A 25,331-nucleotide genomic window follows, 5' to 3' on the forward strand; every position below is an offset into this window, starting at 1 on the left:
TCATTGCCTGGTGAACGTTTTCGTGCAATCCCAGGTTTGATTTGTGATGGAAGCACTTTCCGCATTCATTGCATTCGTAGGGCACGTGAAAGGTCTTGTGTAAGCTTAGGCTTGCAATCCGGTAGAAACCCTTCCCGCACTCCGAACATTTATATTGTTTCTTGTTTGTCCTGAGTGACGGCAATTCGGAAGTCTTTCTGCTGCGACTTCCACTTCTTCCAGGGTTTGAGCTTTGAAATTGTTTCCCTTCCCCACAGATTCTCAGATGAGCACCATGACTCCACCTGTCTGGATCTTCTCGTTCAATGGAGATTCCACCCAGATCAGATACACACTGAGCCCTCCCATTCCCCCATTTCTCCCTTGCTCCATCTTGATCACGCAAGATCTCTCCTTCCACTTCAACCTCCATTCCTTCTCCCTCCGTCGCCCACTCCAGCACATCATCTGCTGGAAGTAAGAGAGAAACTTTATTTTAGAGAGAGCTGGCAAGTTGGATGCTAACCTGCAGAAAGTGCAAATACAAATGTGTAAAGTGTTTCCTTATACTTATACTTCTTCCAAACTTCCCTCCTCCATGAGTGAAAAGCATGTTGCAATGAGTTTACTTTTCTTCCAGCCCTAACCATTGACAGAGAAAACACATATGAAATAGCCCGAATTCTAACAGGACAGAAGGAACACTGGTGCATACCTGCCAAGTTCCTCTCTGAAAAATAAGGGACCGGACCGAAAGTAGCATACCGGAAGTAGCGCGGCGGCCATTTTGGAACTGGGCGGAGGATGCTCAGAAGTGACTTTTGATGCTGCTGTGCCCAGTTCCAAAATGGCTGCCGCACCAGAAGTCGCGCCGCAGCCATTTTGGAACTGGGCAGAGCAGCACCAATAGTCACTTCTGAGCATCCTCCGCCCAGTTCCAAAATGGCCGCTGCGCCAGAATAAACCAAGAAAAAACAAAAAAAAATGTTTTTTTCGGCTGGGGACAGCTGGAAAAATGGGGGTTTCCCGGGGAAAACGGGAGACTTGGCAGCTATGCACTGGTGGATTGGAAGCAAGGGGAACTTCGCAAAAGGCAACATAAAATGAGGTTGGCCTTTCGGGCACAAATGGCCACCTACAGGATAGGACGATATCACAGCCCTGACCCCTTAGCAGCTCTGTGACCCACAAGAACACATGGAAAGGGCCTCACCTGGAGGGGATTCTTCCATCCTGTCCAATCCCACTCCACATGAAGGATTTGAGGATGTGTCTTCTTCCATGGCCCTCTTTACAAAAATAGTGTTGCAATGTACAAGATGAGAAGGAATGCCAGTGATCTAGGATGATGAGCTGAGCCTATGGAAAAGAAGACAGTGAGAGGAACCTAGAACCAGCTTGAGTAAGAACCTTCAATCAGGTGCCCATCAGTTTCTCTGTTTTTAAAATCACAACATAAAAATGTCATAACATTACAGCAGCCTGCTGGATCAGGCCAATGGCCCATCTAGTCCAGCATCCTGTTCTCACAGCGGCCAACAAGATGGCTGGGGGGGAACTAGCAAGCAGAACACGAGCACAAGAACACTCTCCCCCTTCTGCGGTTTCCAGCAACTGGTATTCAGAAGCAATGCTGCTTCCAGATAAAGCCATTAATAGCCCGCTCCTCCATGATTTTGTCTAATGCTCTTTTAAATTGGTGGCCATCGCATCAGTTTGATGCAATTTATTTCTCATTTCTGAATTATAGACCATCCAATGTCTACCTTGTGGAGTTCAAAGGGACTTACTCCTCAGTCACAGTGCATAGGAATTCAAACAAAATATATATAAAAAATTAATTCCAGTAGCACCTTGGACATGGCGTACCCAGGATCAAAACTAGGGTGGGGCAGGCAAGCCACCAGCCCCCACCCCCAGCCACCCGATTGGCTGGCTGGCGATGACGTGGCCGGGATCCTCCCAGGAGGCGTGGTCAACATCCACACACACCCCGGAGGGGAGGAGGCAGTCATGTGGTTCTCCGCAACTCCTCCCCGCCGGCCTCTGCTCTTTTTACCCTGGGAAAAAACAGCGCACACCGATGGTAGGCTGCGCTCTCTCTCTCTCTTTTCCTCACGCCCTCTTCCTCTTCCTCCTCCCGCTCGCTACTGCAGCGTTACAAGCCTTGCCACAGACGCAACTTTCCAGCCTTTTCCAGGCAGCCGGGGGCAACTCCCACCGCTGCCTTCCGCTGGGGTCTGTCTGCTGGGGTCTGTCTGCCTTCCGCTGGGGTCTTACACTGTGCCCGCTGCAGCAAGATCGTGTACCCGACCGAGAAGGACAAAAGTGTGCGCCGCGAGCTGTCTCTTCCTCCCTTTTTAGCTTCTGGAGGGCAGCTGCCCCCCTGCCCCCCCTGGGTATGCCTATGCTTAGAGACACACTTCTTTAGATACACCCGAAAAGCTCATACCAATGACAAACTTATAGAATCATAGAGTTGGAAGAGACCACAAGGGCCATCCAGTCCAACCTCTTGCCGAGACCAACCTTAGTTGGTCTCTAAGGTGCTACTGCAAGGAATTTTTTTATTTTGTTTTGACTACGGCAGACCAACACGGCTACCTACCTGTAACACAGGAATTCAGTCTTCCTATTTGATAAATATACAGTATATACTTTCACATGCTAGTGATGTATTGGTTGCTCAGCGACAGTCCCTTAATCTAGAATAATGTCCCACCCTAAGCAACATAACAGAGAGACAAAGGGCATATCTGCAACATACATTTCAGGCAAATCCAAATTTGCATTTAAAGCACACGGCTTCTCTAAAGAATCTTGGGAAATGTAGTTTGTTAAGGGTGCTGGGAAGTATAGCTTTGTAAGGGGCAAACTGCAGTTCTAAGGAATCTTTAAGAGAAGTAATGCACTGTAAATGTGTGTTGGATGTGCTTTAAATGAGAACATGAGAAGCGGTCTCTCCCACCCCCACTGTTTTGCATCTTCCCATCAAGGGATCTACTCCTCTCCACAGGTCTTCTCCCAGTGGTGTAAAATCTGCCTTCAAATTCACCCCATGCATTAAAAGACCACAATCTAGCCCTAAAGCAAATCTCACTCTAGGGAGAATGGGGGCAAAATGCATACAGTTGGGCAGGAAGGGAGAAGCAGAAGCAGGTAATTCAGCTCCTTTCTGGGAATTCAGCACCTGCTCCTCAAACCTGGGGTCAGAGATATCACCCCCAAACCCAACACTGCCCTATTCACTCCAAATCAGTGGCAAAGCATGGCAGCAGTTTTTCAGCATTGACCCCACCTTTTGCAGTGCCCCCACCAATAGAGCAATGGCCCAGTATCCTCTTCTCACAGCGGCCAACCAGATGCCTGCGGCAAGATTCGAACACAAGAGCCCTCTCCCCTCCTGTGGTTTCCTGCAGCTGGTCTTCAGAAGCACGGCTGCCTCCAACAACAGAAGCCAAGCCTAGCTATCGTGGCTACTTACCTCTTCCAAGCCCCTGGATGCAGATGAAACCGTCGCAAAGGAAACAGGCACTAGAGGACTTTCCTTCCACATCCTGAGCCTCATCTTCCACACAGCTGGGCCTCGGCTCATTTTGAGTGGGGCCAGCTGTGAGTCGTTCCCTTAGCATTTGCAGGAAATGCTGGGAGGGCCTAAAACACTGCAGGGAGAGCATTGCCACCATGCAGGTGTGTAGCTTTAAAGACAGAGCTACAGTTCTCAGGAGAGAGATGATAGTGATGGTTAATTGAATTTCTATAATGGCCAATACCTGCAGGTTTAACAGATAGACTGCTAAACCATTCTATAATTGGGGCTGGGGGGTGGGAGCTCCTAACCACTCTCAGCAACCTTGAACTACTTTGTAGTTTCATGGTGATTTAAATGGTCCTTCCTTGGAGGTTTTTAAGCAGAGTTTGGATGGCCACCTGTCACCTGCATTGCAGGGGGTTGGACTAGATGACCCTCGGGGGTCCTTTCCAACTCTATGATTCTGTGAAAGATATGGGGTGAATGTGGTCATGGTTAGGACTCCATCTAAACTTCATGACAGCTTAAACCAGGCACCCCCAAACTTTGGCCCTCCAGATGTTTTGGACTACAATTCCCATCATCCCTGACCACTGGTCCTGTTAGCTAGGGATCATGGGAGTTGTAGGCCAAAACATCTGGAGGGCCACAGTTTGGGGATGCCTGGCTTAAACTTTGTTGCAGCTTAATAGGGTGGTGAATTTGTCACGTATTCTACTCAATATTGATCCACAGCAGAACCTCAGCCTATAGTTAGCAGAGTAAAAACACATTGCGGGATGCAAAGTCCGGGAATCAGCGTGGTTTTACATGAGTAGAATGTGTCCTTTTATTAAAAATGCATCTCGGGGGTATTTGTGGGGCATAGGGATTCATTCATTTCCCCCCCCCAAAAAAATAGCCCGGCCCCCCACAAGGTCTGAGGGACAGTGGACCGGCCCCCTGCTGAAAAAAGTTTGCTGATCCCTGCTCTAAGCACTACACCACACAGTCTCTGCAGTTCTCTGAGGGGGAATAAAGGTAAAGGGACCCCTGACCATTAGGTCCAGTTGCGGACGACTCTGGGGTTGCGGCGCTCATCTCGCTTTATTGGCCGAGGGAGCCGGCATACAGCTTCCGAGTCATGTGGCCAGCATGACTAAGCCACCTCTTGCAAACCAGAACAGCGCAAGGAAACACCGTTTACCTTCCCGCCGGAGCAGTACCTATTTATGTACTACTTGCACTTTGACATGCTTTTGAACTGCTAGGTTGGCAGGAACCGAGCAATGGGAGCTCACCCCGTTGTGGGGATTCGAACTGGTGACCTTCTGAAACTGTCAACCTTCTGATTGGCAGGCCCTAGGCTCTGTGGTTTAACCCACCGTGCCACCCGCGTCCCATGCTCCAAGGAGGAACGAGGCCTTAAATGACCCACCAGCGGCTTTTGATCCATGCAAGCCCGAAGCAGCAGTTGGTCATTCACATAACCCAGCCAGGAGGCCCGTGACACCATTCACATAACAAAAACTACTGTAGACATGTGAAAAATGGGTGTGTAGGAGGGGGGGTGGCTGCAATACTTGGCTAATTGGGAACCATTGCCCTATAGGAATTACTAGCAACCCAGGTGCTTTGCCTAATTTATGCTGTGGGGTACTTATCTCACTGCAGAAAGTGAAGTTACAGGGGACCAAGCAGGGGCCTTCTCGGTAGTGGCACCAGCCCTGTGGAATGCCCTCCCAACAGATGTCAAGGAGATAAAGAACCACACAACTTTTAGACGACATCTGAAGGCAGCCCTGTATTGGGAAGCTTTTAATGTTTTGACATTTTATTACTATTTTTATAATTTGCTGGAAGCCGCCCAGAGTACCTGGGGAAACCCAGCCAGATGGGCAGGGTATAAATAATAAAATTATTATTAAGAGTATTCTGGGCCACGATATCGGAGTATGATGAACCTTATTCATCGCAAAAGGGCCTGGTCTAAAGCATTAAGTTCTTTGGATGGCAGGGAAGTTAAGGAAGCAGTGGAAGAAAGGAAGAGGCCCCATTTACGTGAGGAGAACAAACAATTTAAGGAAGATAAAGTGTGGGTGAGTCTTGGGCTCCTTGATCACTGCAGTCTTGGGCAGTCTTCTGCAGTCTTGGGCTCCTTGATCACTGCAGATGGTGACAGCAGTCACGAAATTAAAAGACGCCTGCTTCTTGGGAGAAAAGCAATGACAAACCTAGACAGCATCTTAAAAAGCAGAGACATCACCTTGCCGACAAAGGTCCGTATAGTTAAAGCTATGGTTTTCCCAGTAGTGATGTATGGAAGTGAGAGCTGGACCATAAAGAAGGCTGATCGCCGAAGAATTGATGCTTTTGAATTGTGGTGCTGGAGGAGACTCTTGAGAGTCCCATGGACTGCAAGAAGATCAAACCTATCCATTCTTAAGGAAATCAGCCCTGAGTGCTCCCTGGAAGGACAGATCGTGAAGCTGAGGCTCCAATACTTTGGCCACCTCATGAGAAGAGAAGAATCCTTGGAAAAGACCCTGATGTTGGGAAAGATTGAGGGCACTAGGAGAAGGGGACGACAGAGGACAAGATGGATGGACAGTGTTCTCGAAGCTACGAACATGAGTTTGACCAAACTGCGGGAGGCAGTGCAAGACAGGAGTGCCTGGCGTGCTATGGTCCATGGGGTCACGAAGAGTTGGACACGACTAAACGACTAAACAACAACAAAAGTGTGGGTGAAGGCGGCACCCCAGACAAACCACCACCAACTGTTGTAAAGGCTTAGCAGTGGATCACTTGAGCCGGTGTCAATTCAGGGGAAATTGCCTTGCAGCATGCTGAGGATTGTAAACCGGAATGATAAAAGTGTAATTTGAAAAACCAAATAAATATTTTTTTTTAAAAAAGTAAACTGGACTGATGAATCTGCCTGTTTATTACAATTAAATTTATTCATAACCACCAACCAGGACATCTCACAGGCCTTGCCTTTTAAACATTGCACAAATATATCATTCACATAATCATCTAGAACCTTTGAAATTTACAAGGAACAAGCAGCAGAAGAGAGACAAGCTATATCATGGTTGCAGGCAATTTAAGTTAAACCATTCCTTGACCTTTGTACCAATTACTGGACTTCTTCAGAGGAAATATATATATATATATTCCCGCCATTAAAAGAGTTCTCGTTATTTAGAGGTTAGCTTAGGCAGGTGAGGTTGATAAAAAGTGTTCTTTAATAAAATATGCTAACCCACCATTCCTCCTCTTAAATTTTAAAAATTGGGCTTCAACAATGCAACATCCTCCCCCCTCCCCCCAATATAAAGTCAGAAAATCATGTTGCTACATCGGGACTGCCTGGCAGGATCAGACCCGGAAGACATATTAAACATGGCGATGATGATGATGTAGCAGTTGCAGCATAAGCAGTAGTGGGAGCAGTACCTGGCACCATCTTTGTATATGGTACCCAATAAAGTACAGACACAGATTCCAGGCTGCCTGTTGTAAGCCAGGAGTGTCTCCATTTATCTGGCCCTGGAGTCTGGGCCTTGATAAGTCAAGAGGACCTTCGAGGAGTTGGCCCTGGGGACTGGGCTGCGATACGTCAAGGGCCACATCAGCTATCTGGCCCTTGGATTTGCACTGCAACGAGCCCAGGGCCACTTGGCCCCCCAATCTGCGTTTTGTTAAGTCCAGGGGCCCTGAAGCCCTCTGCCTTCGGCGATTGTGCTGGGATAAGTCCAGCACCGCTCCAGCTCTCAGGTCCCGGGGTGCAAACTGCAAAAAGGCTGGGACCCGGGACTCAGGCCTGGACTGAAATTTGGCCTGCTCCCCTTCCTTTTCCTCAGAGGACAAGGAGTCTTCCTGTACAGCCCTGGTGTGGCGGCTACTTAAGGAAGTCTCCCTGCCCCACTTCACACCACCACCACCCAGAATCTGTCGTTGGCTTTCCTCTTGTGCAAAGGGGCCTTGTTCCGGAAGGAGTTTGATCGATTTCTTGGGAGGTATCAGGCCAAGTATTTTGCCCCAACTGTCTCTCATTTCAGCTTGTGAGCTGTTCTGTTGCTCCTCCTCTTTGTCAACATCATTGGTTTCCTCTGCATGAAACCGCTTACGTCCCATCTTCGGCTGGGCTGGAAGCTGGAAAGTGAGGGAAAAGGGCAGTATTATAGAACAGGATCAAACAGGGAATAGAGAGGAGGAGGCTAAGAGATGACAGCAGTTGCCAGAGGAAGAAGGGAACAGACCAGGAAAGAGGGATGAAAGAAAAGGGGAGTTTTGTAAGAAATGAGAAGAGGAGGAGAAATTGCAGGAGACTGATAAAAAACATTGTGTTTTTTTCTAGAAAAAGAGGTGCCGGAACTCGCCACAAAAACCTCCCTCGTTCTCTTAGAAGGGCAACAGTGCCTACCTGAGAGGTGCCGGAACTGAGTTTCGAAGCCCTGATAAAAATGCTTTTTTGAGAGGAATGTGGAGGAAGTGAGGGGGCAAATATAAAAATCGCCAGGTTTCAACGTCTCCCCATCAACTATGGTGGGAATGCCTGATTGCTCCAACTTCAAGGAGAACAATGCATTTCATCTATAACAGGCACTGCAATAAGGCCCACTACTGTTTTGTCAATTTTCACAGAATCGTAGAACTGCAGAGTTGGAAGGCACCCCAACGGTCATCTAGTCCAACCCCCCCCCTCAATGCAGGAATCAGAGCTAATGTCACTGGAAACTAGTTATATGATAACAACAAATCAGAAAGATACTGGCTTGTATAGTTTATATATGTGTTTCTTCCGTTTTTTTTGTTTATAAATCAAGTCTTTTCTTGAAGAAAAACAGGGGGCTTTGAACTGGGCTTACTTTTCTGGGTAAGAAATCTTTAGAAAACGCTGAGGGACTCTGCATGGCACCACGCAAGGAACTCCTGGAGGAATTCACGGCCGTCTCCCCAAACGCCTGCAACAGTGAAGAAGAGATGTTTCAAGGCAGAGCATTAGTGCCAGTCCCCATCTAGCCCTCCACCCCCACTGTAAGAAGTCTTATTGTCCGATGGCACCTGGGTGATATCACGAGTCTCTTCTAGCCACTTCCTGGAGTGGGGAAATCTGGGGTTTTGATCCTCCATGGGGTGTCTTAGACAAACAGTGCAGCACTATGGGAAACAAAAAGAAATGAGGGATTAAAACTGGATGTCAGGACGTAACAATATTTGCTCAACTTAGGACAGCTCGTTATATAGTGAACAAAGAGCCCTGTTTAGTCTGCCTCGTAGCATTATTTACTAACATACAAACTGCTTGGCTCCAAAAGAGACCTCTAGCCCAGGGGGGACAACCAGTTGCAGGAGCTGAGGGCGACAGCAACCGTCTCCTCTAGGGATTCCAAGCAATTGGCGTTCTGTGGCAAGGCTGCCTCCGAACAGAAGAAAGCCATGATGACTAGCAGCTTAGGGACATAAGAAGAGCCAGGCAGGATCAGGCCAAAGACCCAACTTCCAATTTTCAACAGGGACCAAGTTGGCGGCCATCACCTCCCCTCCCCAGCCCTCTTCCCCAGCCCCTGAAACAACTATTTAAAACCTTCAAAAGGTAATTAAAACCAAGGGCAAGCAATCCCTGGAGAAGCTTGTTTAAACAAAAATGGGTTTAGCAAGTGCTGAAAGTATAGAGAAGATGCCTGCCTGGTTCCCCTTCAGTTTTATATACATGCTTGTATTAAGGGGGGGGGCAATCAACAAATCAATAAGTATTTTGAACCCTTTATGAAGCTGATATAATTATAAGTTTTTCCTTTTGTCTGCCTGGAATCTCCCAAAATTCAGCTTTACTGGAAAGCTCAATTGGGCCCCATTCTCAGGTGGTGCAATGGGTCAGTGGGTTTGGCTTTTAACCCATCCAAGGATTGCTGTGGGCAGGATTCCTGCACTGCAGGAGGTTGGACTAGATCAGGCACCCCCAAACTTCGGCCCTCCAGATGCTTTGGACTACAATTCCCATCATCCCTGACCACTGGTCCTCTTAGCTAGGGATCATGGGAGTTGTAGGTCAAAACATCTGGAGGGCCGCAGTTTGGGGATGCCTGGACTAGATGACCCTCTGTGTCACTTGCAAGTGTACCAATTCTATGAGAGGTCTCTTCCCTCATCTGTCCCCATCCTCTCTCTCCATCCTTGCCCCTTTTCTCATCTAAAAAGCCACAAAGGTTGTATCTTTCCTCGGCGTTCCTTTTGAGGGCCCTTCCAACTCTTGCAATCTTTGGAGACCAGGGTTCAAATACCCACTTGGCCATGACTGGGTGACCTGTTGGGTCAGTGACTGCCTCACAGCCTAATCTACCTCACAGGGTTGTTGTGAGAATTGGGGGCTGGGGCCATGCATGCCACCTTGAGTGCCTTGGGGACCAAGATGGGATATACAGGTGAAACTCGAAAAATTTGAATATCGTCGAAAAGTGCATTTATTTCAGTAATGCAACTTTTTATTTTTAATTTTTCTTTTAATTTTTACAAATGCTTTCTTTTGGAAATTCCACAGTAATAAAACAAATAGTTACAATAATACAAAAATAAACATTGCTATTACATTTAATTAATTCCATTCCATTTATAATTGACCTGCCTAACGACAAACAATTACAATTACAACAAATAAAGGCTTGACATATCTTGCTTTGCATGTCATGCATCTATCTCATATATTGGTTTCACCTTTTAAGTTGCGTTGCTGAAATAAATGCATTTTTCGACGATTTTCTAATTTTCCTAGTTTCACCTCAAAATGAAAGGCAAGTCAATAAAGAATTAAAAACCCCTTATAAGTACCATAAAATCCATAAGATGGATGTATCAAAAGAGTTGGGGAAATTTTCAGCCTGAACCCCATTGTAACAAAATGCAGGCAAGTGGAGAGATCCATTTAAGTCTACACCAGGTGCGGGGAACCTGTGCCCCCCCCAAAAGCCTGCCTTATACCTTATCATCCAGGTTCTTTGGCTGGGGCTGATGGGAGTTTGAGAGTCCTGAAACATCTCAAGGGCCATAGGTTCCTCTGCATAGTTTTATAGTACACTTCCATTCATGCCCACCCCCAGTTGCTACTTTCCTTGGGAGAGGACCAGACAATTCCCCCAAAGGATCCTGGGAACTGCATGAGCAAGGGCTGTAGCTCAGTCACAGAGCATCTGCTTTGCATGCAGAAGGTCCCAGGCTTGATCCCTAATGGCGCTTACAGGCTCCCTGCCTGAAACTTTGGAGGCAGTGCCTTCTAGACAACACTGAGCCTTCATGGGACCAATGCTTTGACTCAATATGAGGCAGCTTACTACGTTCCTAGTTTACCCCTCAGAGCTACAGTCCTTGGACCCGTAAATTACAGCTCCCGGGATTATTTGGGGGAATCCATATGCTTTTAATGTATAGTGCAGGTGGAGCCATTTTTTTTTTAATTTTTGCCTTGCCCTTGGGATGCACCTGTTGTAAGAATTTAAGAGAATTATCTAGATAAAGGGTACGATTCCGGGTGGAATCCTGAACCCCAGCAAGACGTTATTTTAAACCCATGCTGGCGCAAAAGTAACTGAGACCAGACCAGAGTTCTAATGGAAAGCAAGGCAGCTAGTTAAGCCTGATCTTTATTAAAAGCTGTTGCAACAGGGTAGTCCCGCCCACACACACAATAGGGGACGACGACCCAGAGCCATGCGTGCAAACCCTTATACTGTATAGACAATTTAAATTCCCGCCCTGGAGTCCAAGACCACCCCCAGAAACATCATAGATACATCACAGAAAAGGCAGTCTCCAGTAGAAATCTGAGTGCGTTTTTTTGGCAAGTTACCTGATTGCATTATCTGGTTTGGCTACTCTTTTGTTATTATAACTACTAAATTCCTGAATCTAGGTCACAGGTCACAGGCACACACCCTGTTCTTATCTTGAATGTGCCCTTAAGACAGGATTCGTGAGGACAGGATTTTGTGAGGAAAGAGAGAATGGGGAGATTTCCCACTTTGACCTTTCAGAGAAAAATTGAGGCCAATTCATTCAGGACCTAAACTGTGGGGTTTCAAACATGTGGCTTTATATATACAGTTATGAACCTTAAAATTCTTGTAACACACCCATGCTGGGCTTCGGGAATTGCAAACATTTGTGTGAGTCGTGCTCTGGACCCACAGTTTAGGATTCCACGTCGCTTCTTGAAACAGAAAATTTTAACCGTGCAGCAAAAGTGAGTGTTTCAAACCTAATCAAAGCAGTGGGACGGTGTTGTAATTGAGAAAGGGGCTTGCTCCCGGAAACCGTAGAGGTGTGTTGCAAAAATCCCCTTTGATTATGACTGCACACAAATAATCACTATCGCTGCTGCCACCACTTTTGTGGTGACAAAGATTCTCCGGTTTCCGGGAGATTCCCCAGCACTTTTCAATGGGCAACTGTGCCTTAAACTGTTTGGGGAATCTGGTCCCCAAGCCAATTTGGGGGGGGGGAGAAACTCCCCCTAAGCCAAGTTGAGAAAATTGTCAAATGTTTTGTGAGGGGGCACTTTGGACCCACACTCATTAGACCCCCCCCCCCGCTCATCTCCAGCCATTTCAACCACGCTGCAAAAGTGAGGAAGAGGGATTAAAAAAAAAATCCACGCAAGGATTTTGCACCCAAATCCACAACTGAGAGTGGGATCTACTTTTCCGACCAGGGTTTCTTCTAAAACAAAAGCAGTGAGGCGCCTGGCACTGTCGCTTGACTTCGTCGATGCCCAATTTTCTCTTGCAACGCGCGCGCCTTTGCTTCAAGGAACCTGCCTCTGGGAAGCTATTCCCCAACGGGATCTTTCAAGCGCACGTGTTTTCTCCAGTAGCTGAGGCTTTAAATCTCCGCCTCGCATTTGCAACGTGGTTGAACTTTCCGGGGAATCGGTGCGCGTGCCCAAAAAAGCTAGGAAAAGTTGGGACACCAAACCGACTGGTTAAGGAAACCTGCAAGGGAGACCAGGATTCTTCTGCGAGGTGCGCCCTTTGCTTTAGAAACCCCACCTTTCGGCGAAAAAGCAATACAATTAGCTCTAGCCTTGAATAGCCTGTTAGGAGACCCTCATGCAACTGTTGCTGCACGGAGTCTCCCAAAATATCTATAATATAAATATAAACATTTACAAAATATGCAGATTTACGCCTCTGGCTTTATCACAGAAAAGATACACAACCCTCACACCTCTGCTTTTCTCTGGAGCAGCTTACCCCCCCCCCCAAAAAAAACCCCCTCTTGAACTCACCTAAGATCTTCCAGCGCGAGGATCCTGAAGCAGCTGGGGGAAAAGAGAGAGATCCCGGAAGCGGGAATTTTTTTAAAAAGCAGCTGGTTGTGACGTCGTTCCCGGAAGAGGAGCCCCATTGGAACAGAAACCCAACGAGAAGATCTTGTATTCCCAAACTGGAAGGAGCTTCCCAACCCCTGGAAGGAGGTTGCTCAATTTCCTTCCAAAAGCTTCCGGTTTGAGGAAGGGGGATTCCTTTAGGATTGGCAAGGGAGAATGGTGGTTGCAACCAACACCCGCTGTGCTTTGGGTAGGAATTTAAGCATGAAAAAGAAAAACATAACAGGTGAAAAGTTTGGGGTTGTTTTTCCCAGCAAAGGGGAATCTTCAGCCCTCTTTGTCCCTAAGCCTTGGTCATGGGGGTCTGGTGGGGGTTGGAGTCCAGCCATTTCTGGACTTCCAGAGGGACATCGTTCCCACCATCTTAATGATCAACCTTTTAGGATGAGGTGGACAGAGGTGTATCTGCACCTATATTATGCTTTTGCATGTTCTTTTCGTGACTCTATGCATTCAATGCACACTTTCCCCTAATGTTTGTTTTAAACCTCTTTGCTTGGATACGCCATCAGAAAAATCAGGAAGTGCAAATTTTACCCTGTGCAGGAGACTATTTGTCACACGTGGCGACTGCAGCTTGGAATGTGGGGAAAGGGTGGTGGAAAGGAATAGGAATTGGGGGGGGGGGTTGGATTACATGACCCTTTGGGTCCCTTCCAACCCCACAAGCCCATGGTTCACAAAGGGGCAACCAAAATGATTGAATGGGGTGGAGCAACTCCCCTGACTGAGCTGGCAGAGATGGTCTCTGGCATGGCTTTGGAGGAACACAGTCATTCAGAACAAAATAAAAAAATTCCTTCCAGCAGCACCTTAGAGACCAACTAAGTTTGTCATTGGTATGAGCTTTTGTGTGCATGCACACTTCTGTGCATGTACACGAAAGCTCATACCAATGACAAACTTAGTTGGTCTCTAAGGTGCTGCTGGAAGGAATTTTTTTATTTTGTTTCAACTACGTCAGACCAACACAGCTATGGTACCTACCTGTAACTACAGTCATTCAAAGTTTGCCACTGGGCCCACTTGGGACTTCATGGTTTCCATGGCTATCATTGGGCTTAGTCAAATTGTCATTATACCAGGCACATCACAGTTGGAAGGGCACATCTTTGAATTCAAGATTGGGTTGCTGGAACGCACTCTGTCTAGGTCTTTATTGAGATATTTAGTAATCCACTGAGCAGGTCTATTTACAATTGTGTAGTAACAGATGTTTAGACAAATTTATGGAGTGGGGAAAGCCTATTGAAGGCTTCAAGGTTATGTTCTCCCTCCCCTGCTGAAGTTAGGAGACCCCCCCGTGTGATGGGTTTTGGAAATCACATGTAGGGAAAGTTCTGCTGCACTCATCTTCAGCTTGTGGGCTTCCCTTTGGGGCGACACATTGGCCATTGTGATTATAGGATGCTGGACTGGAGAGGCCTTTGGCCTGATCGGCTCCAGGGCTCTTAAGATTCCAATAAAGATCATTCAAACTCATCTTTCTGTCTCCTTGACCCATGACAGTCTATTCAGTAAACATGTTTTTCTCTTGCTCTGTACCTGCTCTTCTGAAGTTCCAGAGGAAACCTCTCTTCCCTTTACAATTATCTGAACCACAGTGATTTATTCCTATTATTTACAGAGTCCAAGGGATCCTCACACCCCACCGTCAAATGGGAACAATAACATAAACATCACCATTAAGGGCAGCTGGAGGTTTATTTCTTCCACTGTGCCTGAAGGGGTTGGTGTATAAAATATCTCATGTGCCACAGAGTCCTTGGGGCTAAGATATAGGTCAGGTGGAGCTAAGTTTGTGCAAAGTTTAATCAGGACATAGGAAGCTGCCTTTAAGATCTGTACTATCTTCTGGCTGACAGCAGCTTTCCAGGAAGGGGACAGCCTCAGCCCTATGTGGAGAGGTTAGTCAGGATTGCACTTCACACTTTCTGGGTGCAAAGCAGATGGTTGTCCATTGAATCTTTGGCCCTCCCTCTCAATCCCCTTTTGACCCTCAGGCTACAGCCAGATGCTTCCCTTTATCTGTCAAGTCACTGCAGCCTCTGATTTGAAAGAATGTGGGGCTTATTCTAAACAGCAGCTAGTGGGGGGGAGGAGCAGTCACAAGCAAAGTGTAGCCGAGAGACCCAGAATGATAACACTGTTTCTGGTGATGTCTCTCACATACTATGGGATGCAGCAGAGGGTAAAGTGTCCACCGAGTTTGATTGGTGATACAAATTCTCCTGTGAATTATTACCGGCCAGCAGACCACCTCATTGGTGGAATCATATCTCCAAGATTCTTTGAAAATCAACATTCCTTCACCTTTTCCAGCAACCCCTTTGACAGAATTGAGATGTAAGTAATGATGTATTGATGGGGTGTATTTCTGCTTCCTAACTACTCTCCAGTTCCCTTGTGTTACCCCTATTTTCTGGTAACCCTGATAAATCACTGGCTCCTCTTTTTTTTGTTGAGGAAACACCTCATTCAGTGGGATGCAATACAATTGGGAGATCTGGGTAGGAATACACAAAAAAGCAACAAATTTGCTTATAAACCTATAATATGTAACTATTTGAAGCTGTCGTGGTTCTTTCCTGGGGATCGAAACAAGAATGCCTGTTACTTTATTTATTTAAAGATTTATTTATGATGGTTCATACATTATTTTATAATGTAATTTAAGTAATTGGTAGTAGCTTTGATGTGTGCTGCTCTCTGAAGAATAACTTGTTCTCTGAAATGTAGGAAATGCTCTGGGGTGTGTGGTGTAGTGTGGTGTAGTGGTTAAGAGTGGTAGACTAGTAATCTGGGGACCTGGGTTCTCATCTCCATTCCTCCACATGCAGCTGCTGGGTGACCTTGGGCTAGTCACACTTCTTTGAAGTCTCTCAGCCCCACTCACCTCACAGAGTGTTTGTTGTGGGGGAGGAAGGGAAAGGAGAATGTTAGCCACTTTGAGACTCCTTCGGGTAGTGATAAAGTGGGATATCAAATCCAAACTCTTCTTATTATTATTTGACTTGCAATTCTTCTGTAGTGTGCGACGTTGGAACTGCACAATTAATTCACTCACGCACAGCAAAATCTATGCAGCTGCAAATTGCAAATGTCTACTGTGCTTAGTCTCGTGCAAAGCAAAGCAGCCTGTGGGCTCAATTTGGCTCCAGGACCTTTTTCTCTGGCACCCAGCACAGCCCAACATACCTAAGACTTCTTGGCTGCTCTGTGGGGCTGCCCTCCCCATGCCCCCATTAGAAATATGCAATCCATTATTTTGGGAACCCGTTTTGTGAGACATTGCCTGGGAGGTTGGTTTATACAGTGATGGGTGGTAACCACTGGACTTGGTGGGGCGGCATCCAAGGAAGTCACCAGAAATGGGTTGGTTTGTTTTTCTCCTCCTTGCCAAGATACTGCAGACTGATACTGGCACACCTCCCCCTTACTTTCCTCTGCCACCTGACCTCATTTCCTATTTGCTTTAGAATCATAGAATCATAGAGTTGGAAGAGACCACAAGGGCCATCCAGTCCAACCCCCTGCCAAGCAGGAAACACCATCAAAGCATTCTTGACATATGCCTGTCAAGCCTCTGCTTAAAGACCTCCAAAGAAGGAGACTCCACCACACTCCGGGGGCGGCAGCCAAGATCAACAGAAAAGGGGCTGATTTGTGTTCTGCCCCCCCTTTCTCCCCTTTGCTTTAATTATTACAAAAAAGAATGTGACTTTCATTTTCACTTAATTGAGGGTAACTGTATGACACACTATTTATTGCAGATGGGAGGCTGTGAGGAGCTCACACGTTCTTCCATTCTCCCTTGCTGTTCAGGATATCAGTGATAACCCCAGGCTCTTACCAAATATCACCCTCGGCTACAGCATGTACGATACCAGTTTTCAGGGAATAATGACTTCCGATGCCCTGATAGACCTGTTTTCTGGTGGGCGAATCAATATTCCAAACTACAGGTGTGGAAGACAGAAAAAGTTGTTGGCTGTTCTTGAAGCGGGTGAAACCGACATCTCCACACACATTGCAAGCATGTTGGGCGTCTACAAGATCCCACAGGTAAGAACTGGGTTCAGGTCCAACGCACCAGGCAACATATGCCACCTAGTGAGACAGTGGGGGGAACTTAAAATAATGTAACTGGTTGGTTTTATTGCTTACTTTACATTGTACACTGCTTTGAAACATTGTCTTTCATGAAGTGAAGAGCCATATAGGAATAAATTGAGCCTGGAACCTTTTGCGTGGTAAGTACAATTGTTTAATGTGCATCGAATTGGGAAATGCACAATGTTTCTGTATTGTATACTGTGAAGCACAGCTGGAAACTTGCAGAAAAGTTTGGGCTGGATGTGGTAACTGTTAGGGGGATTTGGAACTGGTTGACTGAGTGTCCTCTTCTGTGTTTGATGCAGTGTGGACATGGTGATCCATGCATTGGTGACCTCAAGACACGATTACTGCAATGCACTCTCTGGTCAGCATGTAATCCCACAGCTCTAAAGTGTGCTCTAGTGGCTCGATCACTGAGCTCTTTGGGGGAGTCACTGTTAAAAGGTAAAGGTAAAGGGCCCCTGACCATCAGGTCCAGTCGTGTCCGACTCTGGGGTTGCGGCGCTCATCTCGCTCTATAGGCCAAGGGAGCCGGCATTTGTCCGCAGACAGCTTCTGGGTCATGTGGCCAGCATGACAAAGCTGCTTCTGGCGAACCAGAGCAGCGCACAGAAACGCCGTTTACCTTTCCGCCGGTGCGGTCCCTATTTATCTACCTGCACTTTCACTGAGCTCTTTGGGGGAGTCACTGTTAGTGGTTCCCAATGGCTCAGATGCAGAGTTTGTATCCAACAGGAGCCATGCGACCCTCCCTTTTTAACATCCATCTTTATTGAAAATTCAAAAAGTGCATGTAAGGAGGAGAGAGTATAGAGAACCTCCCCCTATCATCAGGAGCAGCTCCTCCCCAAGCAGCCATGGAAGCGCAGGGTCTGAAGGAGCTAGTCAGGAAGCAGAGAGGGAGAGCCAGGGCTCCAGCAGCATGGAAGAGCCCCTGCTCCACAGGCGGGAAGAGAGCGAGACGGAAAGGGGGGAGAGGGAAAAGACGGAGTGTAGACCCTTTCCCCCGGCACCGAAATTAAGGAGGAGGAGGAAAGGGAGGAGATTCGTTGTCCCCAGGCTCTTATGTTGGTCCAAGGGGTGGAAAGGGATAGTGCCGGATTCTGACACGGAATAGCGGTCATGAAACCGACAGCTCATCACACTGTAAATAATGTGCACCAATAAAGACTCTGAAAGACAAGTTTGTGGAGAGTTGTTACTCAGGAGTAGCCGTAATAACCTCTGACTGCATAATTATATGTGCACCAAACATGGTGAGACCATCATCTTTCACATAGAAGTATCGACTTTTAGTCTTGAAAAAGAAACCACCAGTCTTTTTTCCCTTTCCTCACCAGCTCAGTTATGGCTTTGTTCTTAATGATAAAGCTCAGTTCCCCTTTCTCTACTGGATGACTCCAAAGCAAGAAACTCAGTACCAGGGGGTGGTCCAACTGCTCCTGCATTTCAGGTGGACGTGGGTCGGCCTCTTTGCTCCAGACAATGACAACGGAGAAAGGTCCCTGAGGACCTTGACGCCTCTGATGATCAAAAAGGAAATCTGTATTGCCTTCACCGAAAGAGTAGAACATAAAACTTGGCTCTGGATACCCCATGAACCACCTGCCACGTGGAGAGAAGTCAATGTATTTGTTTACACTGCAGACTCTCAGTATGGACTTTACATAATCATAGAGGTGGAATCCTTACTTCAAAGAGTACAAAGTGGGGGCAAAGTCTGGATAACCACAGGTCTTCAGAACAAATTCTCCTTATGTAATACCGACTGCTTCCCGTATGTGCATGGCTCTTTGTCCTTTATAATGAAGACTAGGAAAAGGACAAGAAAGGACAACTATGAGCCAATGTCCCCAACTAGTTCAAGCTGCATAGTAAATGTATATGATTGTTCATATTCAAAGCATGCCTTGTCTCTGAGGGGTTTAACAAAATGCAGGGAGAAGAATAATCTACAGTTGCTGCCCCAGGAAGAGGTGGAAAGAATCCAGTCACAAGACAACTACGTCAATTACTTGAATATCCAAGTTCTGGCTCAGGCCTTAAATGCAGCATATTCGTCCAGATCAAATCAGATTTTGATTGTGGGAAGAGGAGGAGGAGGAGGCAGGCTGGGACTTCAAGGGTCGTGGCAGGTATGTCCGTTCCCTTTTGCAAACTGCAGTTAATTCTCCCAGCTCTGGAATCACCATGCTAGGATCACAGGAATCTGCCTTGCACTGAGCCATACCATTGGTCTACCTGGCTTAGTACTGTCTACCTTGACAGACCAGCAGTGGTTCTGCACAGTTTTTGGAAGGGAAACTTTCCCAGCTCTGCCCAGAGATGCAATTGGGGATTGAATTTGGGACCTTCTTGGTGCAAAGCAGATGTTCTACCAACTGGGCCACACCTCTTCCCCCTATCATTCTGCATTCAGAGTCAAACATTGCAGCAATGCCTTGTATTGATTTATTTCTACAAATTTATAAGCCACCCTTCATCACTTACTGTAAGTGGGATCCCAGCATGGTTTACATAAGAATGTAATGAACATAAAATAGGCAAAGGGAAATAAAATAGGATTAGGAAAGGGAATCCTTCCAGATTCAAAGGAGGGGCATATCAGAAATAGACATACCAGCCAATAATTTGCTAGCAGCAACGTACAGACCAAGTTCGAAGGCAGAGAGAGAGGGTGTGTGTGTAGAGCTAGCCTCCTTCACTGGATGTCCCCCAATCAGTGCAGTTTTGAAAGGTCTAAACATGTAGACTCTAGATTTGATATGAATATCGAAGCTGACTTTTTACAAAATTTAATAAGCATACTAGGACTAGACAATAACATTTCAGACTATCAACAGAAAGCAATACGTTTATCAAGCTTTTGCACATCCACAATAAATGGAGGGAATCCCAACCTTCCTTACAATCTTTGACTATCAGAGCAACCAATACCACTGGGTAGTCTTCTTTATACAGTTTCCTTTAGACTGGTATTTATAGGGAAGAGAGGATCCTGCAACAGAAAGATGACTTTATCCTTCTTAGAACTTAGTGTTTTGCCCTTAATAAAGCCACCTTCATCATTCTATCCATATTTTCCCCAACATCTTAATCAACCTTTCCTATATGTAATAATGTTGACTTTGGTCATCCCTAAAATGCAGAAGCAGAATGAGGGGGCCTAATAATATGAGTCCAGATGAGAGATCCGCCTCATTGAAAGAAGATAAGGATGCAAAATAATTTGTGGTCGCTTAACCAACATGGGTTCACGTTTTCTCGATGCAGGAGTTTCCTCTGTCATTCCAGCTCCATCCTTTCTTGAAAGAAGTCCGCTTCTATACTAATACTTCAGCTGATGGACAGTACTTGGACGAGGATGGGGCAGTGGCCGCTGACTTCGAGATCGTGAATCTGGTGCTGTTTCCTAACAACTCTCTTGCTAGAGTGAAGATTGGGAGAATAGAGAGACAGGGGTCCTCAAATATGAAGTTCACCATTAACCCGGAATCAATTGTGTGGCCCAATCTATTTAAGGTGGTAGGAAAAATTATATTTGTCATTTGATTCACTATGTCATCTGCCATGCTATAACAACATTTTGAATAGTACATATGAGGCTTGGACTGCAATATTGCGCTCACTTCCCTGGAGCTAAGTCCCACTGAGATTAATGGGACCTGCTCTTGAGTAAATATGTATAAAAATTTAATCCAAAGGAACAACTGCTACTCACTTTCTCCTCGGTGCTCAATCTCTTTATGTCTAGACCAGGGGTCTGCAACCTTTAAGACAAAAAGAGCCACTTGGACCCGTTTCTGAAGAAAAAAAATAAACTGGGAGCCGCAAAACAGGGACGTAATTAGAAATCAGAGGGCCCCATAGCAAAATTTGCTATGCCCAATAATCAATGCCCCAAAATGCCATAGAAAATTAATCAGGGCCCCAGTGTACCATAAATCATAATCAGTGCCTGATGTAAATAATAATTAATAATGAGGGCCCAATGTCATCCTCGTCATTATAAAAATAACTTTGAGTTTGGGCTGCCTTGATTATTGGGAATTGACACCAGCAACCACTGCCTTATGAGTTTGGGCTGCCTTGATTACTGGGAATGGGCAAAACTCCGACTCCCTTATTAGGACACCTGTATGGTTTCATGTGTGTTGCTCCCATCAAGTGAACTTATAAAATTTCCTCATATTGAATCAACCCATTAATACATCTACCTCAATCTCCTGACCAGGCCGGCAGGAGGCCACAGGCAGGCCGCAGGCAGGAGCAGCAGCAGCAAACACGCGCTCCGAGCCCGCAAGCCTTTTCTGCTGCTGGGTGGGAAGCGCGCCCGTTTAAAAAAATAAATAACTCCACCCCCGCCCCCGTGAACCTATTGGCTGCAGAAATGTGGTGGGGAGGGGCTGATGCAGGGATGGGGCCGACCACGCTCCCCGGGCTGCTAACGTCACCTTGCGTCCTTTTTGCACAGCGCACGCGCACAGCGGAGTTGTGGACTCCGGCGGGCGCCGTGCGGGGCGCAGGCGCACAGCGCGCCGCCGCATCAGTGTGCTCCGGCGGCAGTGGGCACCGCGCGAGTGTCTGGCGGGCGCCGGCACATGGCTCAGGCGGCGCATGGCTCGGATGCCTCCTCCCCTCGTATCCGCTCCGGAGCCGCAGCAAAGGTGTAAAAGAGCCACATGCGGCTCCGGAGCTGCAGGTTGCAGACCCCTGGTCTAGACAGTGCCTCGTTCAAGATGCACAGAAAGCTGTCTCCCTGGATATGCCAAAAAGGTTCAGGAAGGGAAGCCGCCATGCTGCTATGATTGTGCTCCCTGCTCAGAAGGGACCATCTCCACTCAGGAAAGTAGGGAAGGATCTCAGAGGAAAGAACCTTTGATAGGAGGATGGGGCTAATTCCTGAGCCACTCCAAACATGATGTTAGTAATGGCACCTCATGAATGAAATATCCTCTTCAGGGAGGGCTTCCCCTGTTGCCAGCCTTCAATGTCCCATCCCCCATCTCCCCATCCCCAGGAAATTTTATTCGCCCATGTGCTCCAGCATGTAGAATTATCCTGTATTTAATGATGATAGCTTCTCTACAGAATTTTGATTTGTGGTATTTATATTGTTGTTTTCTCATTTCTCATTTTGGCTTCTACTACATAGCCCACATAATTTTTGAGATGGACAGGTGAACATCCTTGAAATCCACCCCTTCATCAGTAAAAATTAACTCATATGAAACCTCAGGATATAAGTACTGCTCAATAAGATCAAAGCATCCTGTTCTAAGAGAAGCCAGTGGGAATGAGTTAATGGATTGAGTCTTTTCAAGCAGTGAATGTTTGCCTCTCTCCTTCCTAACAAAACAATGTTCTTTCCCGATTTCTCCCATATGCCCACTGTGCCTCAGAATTGAAACAGCATAAGACCATTGTAGGTGTGTGACTGATGTTAGGATACTGAAGTGTGTTTTCCTCTATGCAGATGCCGATGAATGCACCAGTTGTCCAGAAGATCAGCATCCAAGTGAGGACCAAGTTCAATGTGTCCCCAAAGTGATCACCTTCCTGTCCCATGAGGAATATTTGGGGAGCCTCCTAGCTTCCCTTTCTCTCTTCTTATCCTTAACCACAGGCTTTGTGTTAGGAATCTTCATTAAATACAAAGAAACTCCCATAGTCAAAGCCAACAACCGAGACCTCTCCTATATCCTCCTCATCTCCCTCCTGCTTTCCTTTTTCTCCTCCTTCCTCTTCATTGGAAGGCCAAGGAAAGCCACCTGCCTTCTTCGTCAAACAGCATTCAGCACCATCTTCTCAGTTGCTGTCTCTTCTGTGTTGGCTAAAACCATTATGGTGGTGCTGGCCTTTCTGGCCACAAAGCCAGGGAACAGGGTGAGGAGATGGCTGGGGAAGAGTTTGGCCAACTCCATTGTCATTTCCTGTTCCGGTGTCCAAGTTCTCATCTGCACTGTCTGGCTGGGGGCCTCTCCTCCATTTCCAGATTCTGACATGTATTCCCAGCTTGGAGAAATCATCCTGCAATGCAATGAAGGGTCTGTGGTCATGTTTTATGGTTCCCTCAGCTACATGGGCTTCCTGGCTGCCATCTGCTTCACGGTGGCTTTTCTGGCCAGAAAGCTGCCTGGAAATTTCAATGAAGCCAAGCTGATCACCTTCAGCATGCTGGTCTTCTGCAGTGTTTGGGTCTCCTTTGTGCCCACTTACCTGAGCACAAAGGGGAAATATATGGTAGCTGTGCAGGTCTTCTCTATCTTGGCCTCCAGTGCTGGGCTTCTGGGCTGCATCTTCATTCCAAAGTGCTACATTATTATACTGAGGCCAGATCTGAACATGAGAGAGCACCTGACAAGAAAAAAACCTAAACAGGACATTTGATTCTTAGCTCTAAGGATATCACAGAGTCATAGAATTGTAGAGTTGGAAATCCCCATCTGAATCTTGAGTGGAACCACAGCTTTTTGTTGGTAGGATTTTCAAGAAGGCTACAGTAAACTCCACAAATATGTGTTTTCGCATGTATCCCTTAGTTCACTTGTGATGGGGAGGAGAAGATAGATGATTTGCAGTAGACCTCTTAAAGTGTTTGATTCCCGATTCTTCACTAATAGCAACTGTGGAGTTGTGGGTTGAAATCATTCCTGCCTGTACCAGGCTCTTCTATCTTGAGTTAGACTGCACATTACTCATAGCTGAATTTCCTAAGCTGCTTAAGAAGTTGACAACTGAATTGTTAAAGTGCAAAATGAACTTGGCTAAAATAGAAGAAAAGGGACATTAAACGAGTTACATGAAGGACATAGATAAAGGATCATATGGGAACGGTGATACACACAGTTTGTGGAAGAGAAATATTTTCAGCACGCGAGTGTTGATGAGGATCAAAAGTGCAAGACTAGGAGGTAACTTAGTACATGACTGAAACTTGATATTAGGTAGTCAGAAATGAGATAAGTGGTCTCTGGAGAAGTAAAGTTGTCACTCAGACATAAAGAAAGCGGAAGTTGGCTAAGGCCTCGGTCCAGTATACCTGAAGGAGCGTCTCCACGCCCATCGTTCTGCCCGGACACAGAGATCCAGCGATGAGGGTCTTCTGGCGGTTCCTTCGCTATGAGAAGCCAAGTTACAGGGAACCAGGCAGAGGGCCTTCTCGGTAGTAGCACCCACCCTGTGGAATGCCCTCCCACCAGAGGTCAAAGAGAACAACAATTACCAGACCTTCAGAAGGCATCTCAAGGCAGCCCTGTTTAGGGAAGCTTTTAATGTTTTATTTCTGTATTTTAATGTTTTGTTGGAAGCCGCCCAGAGTGACTGGGGGAACCTGGCCAGATGGGCGGGGTATAAATAATAAATTATTATTATTATTATATAAGGTTTTGTGCCATCCACAGAATGCAAGATGCATGTGATAATGGCCTCATGTAGGTATGTCCTGGTATCTATGTTAACCAAAGGGAATGTGAACAGTTTGACAGCGGAAATGTCCATTTGCTTGGCAAGAGCAAATTGAAAATATACCGTAGTACCAGGTGTTTTTACACCAAGAGCTTGTCTCCTCTTCAGAAGTAATTGAATCTGGACAAAATACGTCTCTCTGGAAACATTTTTCCTGCTTTGCATGTTTCGATCTCTGTTTCTCTTACTTTCCTATTGCCCCCCCACCACTGTATTAGCAACTCTGATTCTTGAAATAAAACAGCATTTTATTGCCTATCTCTGGTGTCTTCCTGTATGGTCTTAATAGCTGGCAAACCCCTCATCAGTATAGAATCTGTATGACTAGATCTAGACAAGATGAATTTTAACAAGGAGAAATGTAAAGTACCACACTTGGGCAAAAAAAAAAACACTGAAAGGCACAAATACAGGATGGGAGACACCTGGCTTGAGAGCAGTACATGTGAAAAGGATCTAGGAGTCTTGGTAGACCACAAACTTGACATGAGTCAGCAGTGTGATGCACTGTTCGGCAGTGGAATTTGCTACCAGGGAGTGTGGTGGAGTCTCCTTCTTTGGAGGTCTTTAAGCAGAGGCTTGACAGGCACATGTCAAGAATGCTTTGATGGTGTTTCCTGCTTGGCAGGGGGTTGGACTGGATGGCCCTTGTGGTCTCTTCCAACTCTATGATTCTATGATTCTAAGACACATCAAAATCTGTTGTAAACTTCATACAGGGGAATCCTGTTGGCGAATGATGGGACTCCACAGCGCCATCTGGTGTCACAGGGTTATAACGCATATAGTGCCCATCCGCCATAGATGTCAGGGTGGTTCACAACATAAAAATTCAATGCAAAAAAGACAAAATACATAATAAAA

General features: G+C 46.4%; 2 protein-coding genes across 2 annotated transcripts; one reads left to right on the forward strand and one right to left on the reverse strand.

Annotated features, from left to right (window-relative positions):
- Positions 1-6,419: 6,419 nt before the first annotated feature.
- On the reverse strand, positions 6,420-12,841 carry LOC148687131 (uncharacterized). The gene is made up of 4 exons (XM_088664209.1): positions 12,780-12,841; positions 8,564-8,659; positions 8,368-8,463; positions 6,420-7,651 (listed from the first exon to the last, which is right to left on the reverse strand). Exons 2-4 carry the CDS (start codon positions 8,630-8,632, stop codon positions 6,893-6,895), a joined length of 924 nt encoding a protein of 307 aa, XP_088520335.1. The 5' UTR covers positions 8,633-8,659; positions 12,780-12,841; the 3' UTR covers positions 6,420-6,892.
- A 196-nt stretch (positions 12,842-13,037) lies between these two features.
- On the forward strand, positions 13,038-24,681 carry LOC118077701 (vomeronasal type-2 receptor 26-like). The gene is made up of 7 exons (XM_088662509.1): positions 13,038-13,071; positions 14,885-15,227; positions 16,655-16,946; positions 18,341-19,135; positions 20,295-20,525; positions 21,723-21,849; positions 22,477-24,681. Exons 1-7 carry the CDS (start codon positions 13,038-13,040, stop codon positions 23,388-23,390), a joined length of 2,736 nt encoding a protein of 911 aa, XP_088518635.1. The 3' UTR covers positions 23,391-24,681.
- The last annotated feature ends 650 nt before the right edge of the window (positions 24,682-25,331 follow it).

This window comes from Zootoca vivipara, chromosome 2 (assembly GCF_965207765.1).
Source record: "Zootoca vivipara chromosome 2, rZooViv2.hap1.1, whole genome shotgun sequence".
In the NCBI taxonomy this organism is placed as follows: Eukaryota; Metazoa; Chordata; class Lepidosauria; order Squamata; family Lacertidae; genus Zootoca; species Zootoca vivipara.

Excerpts from the sequence above, each read along its gene's own strand:
- LOC148687131 (XM_088664209.1), bottom strand. The coding sequence starts at position 8,632 with ATGGAGGATCAAAACCCCAGATTTCCCCACTCCAGGAAGTGGCTAGAA. Across the intron at positions 8,464-8,563 it reads AGACTCGTGATATCACCCAG|GCGTTTGGGGAGACGGCCGT; the intron begins GTGCCATCGGAC and ends TCACTGTTGCAG. Across the intron at positions 7,652-8,367 it reads AAGATTTCTTACCCAGAAAA|CTTCCAGCCCAGCCGAAGAT; the intron begins GTAAGCCCAGTT and ends CTCACTTTCCAG.
- LOC118077701 (XM_088662509.1), top strand. The coding sequence starts at position 13,038 with ATGGTGGTTGCAACCAACACCCGCTGTGCTTTGG. Across the intron at positions 19,136-20,294 it reads GACTTCAAGGGTCGTGGCAG|CTCCATCCTTTCTTGAAAGA; the intron begins GTATGTCCGTTC and ends CTGTCATTCCAG. Across the intron at positions 21,850-22,476 it reads GACCATCTCCACTCAGGAAA|ATGCCGATGAATGCACCAGT; the intron begins GTAGGGAAGGAT and ends TCCTCTATGCAG.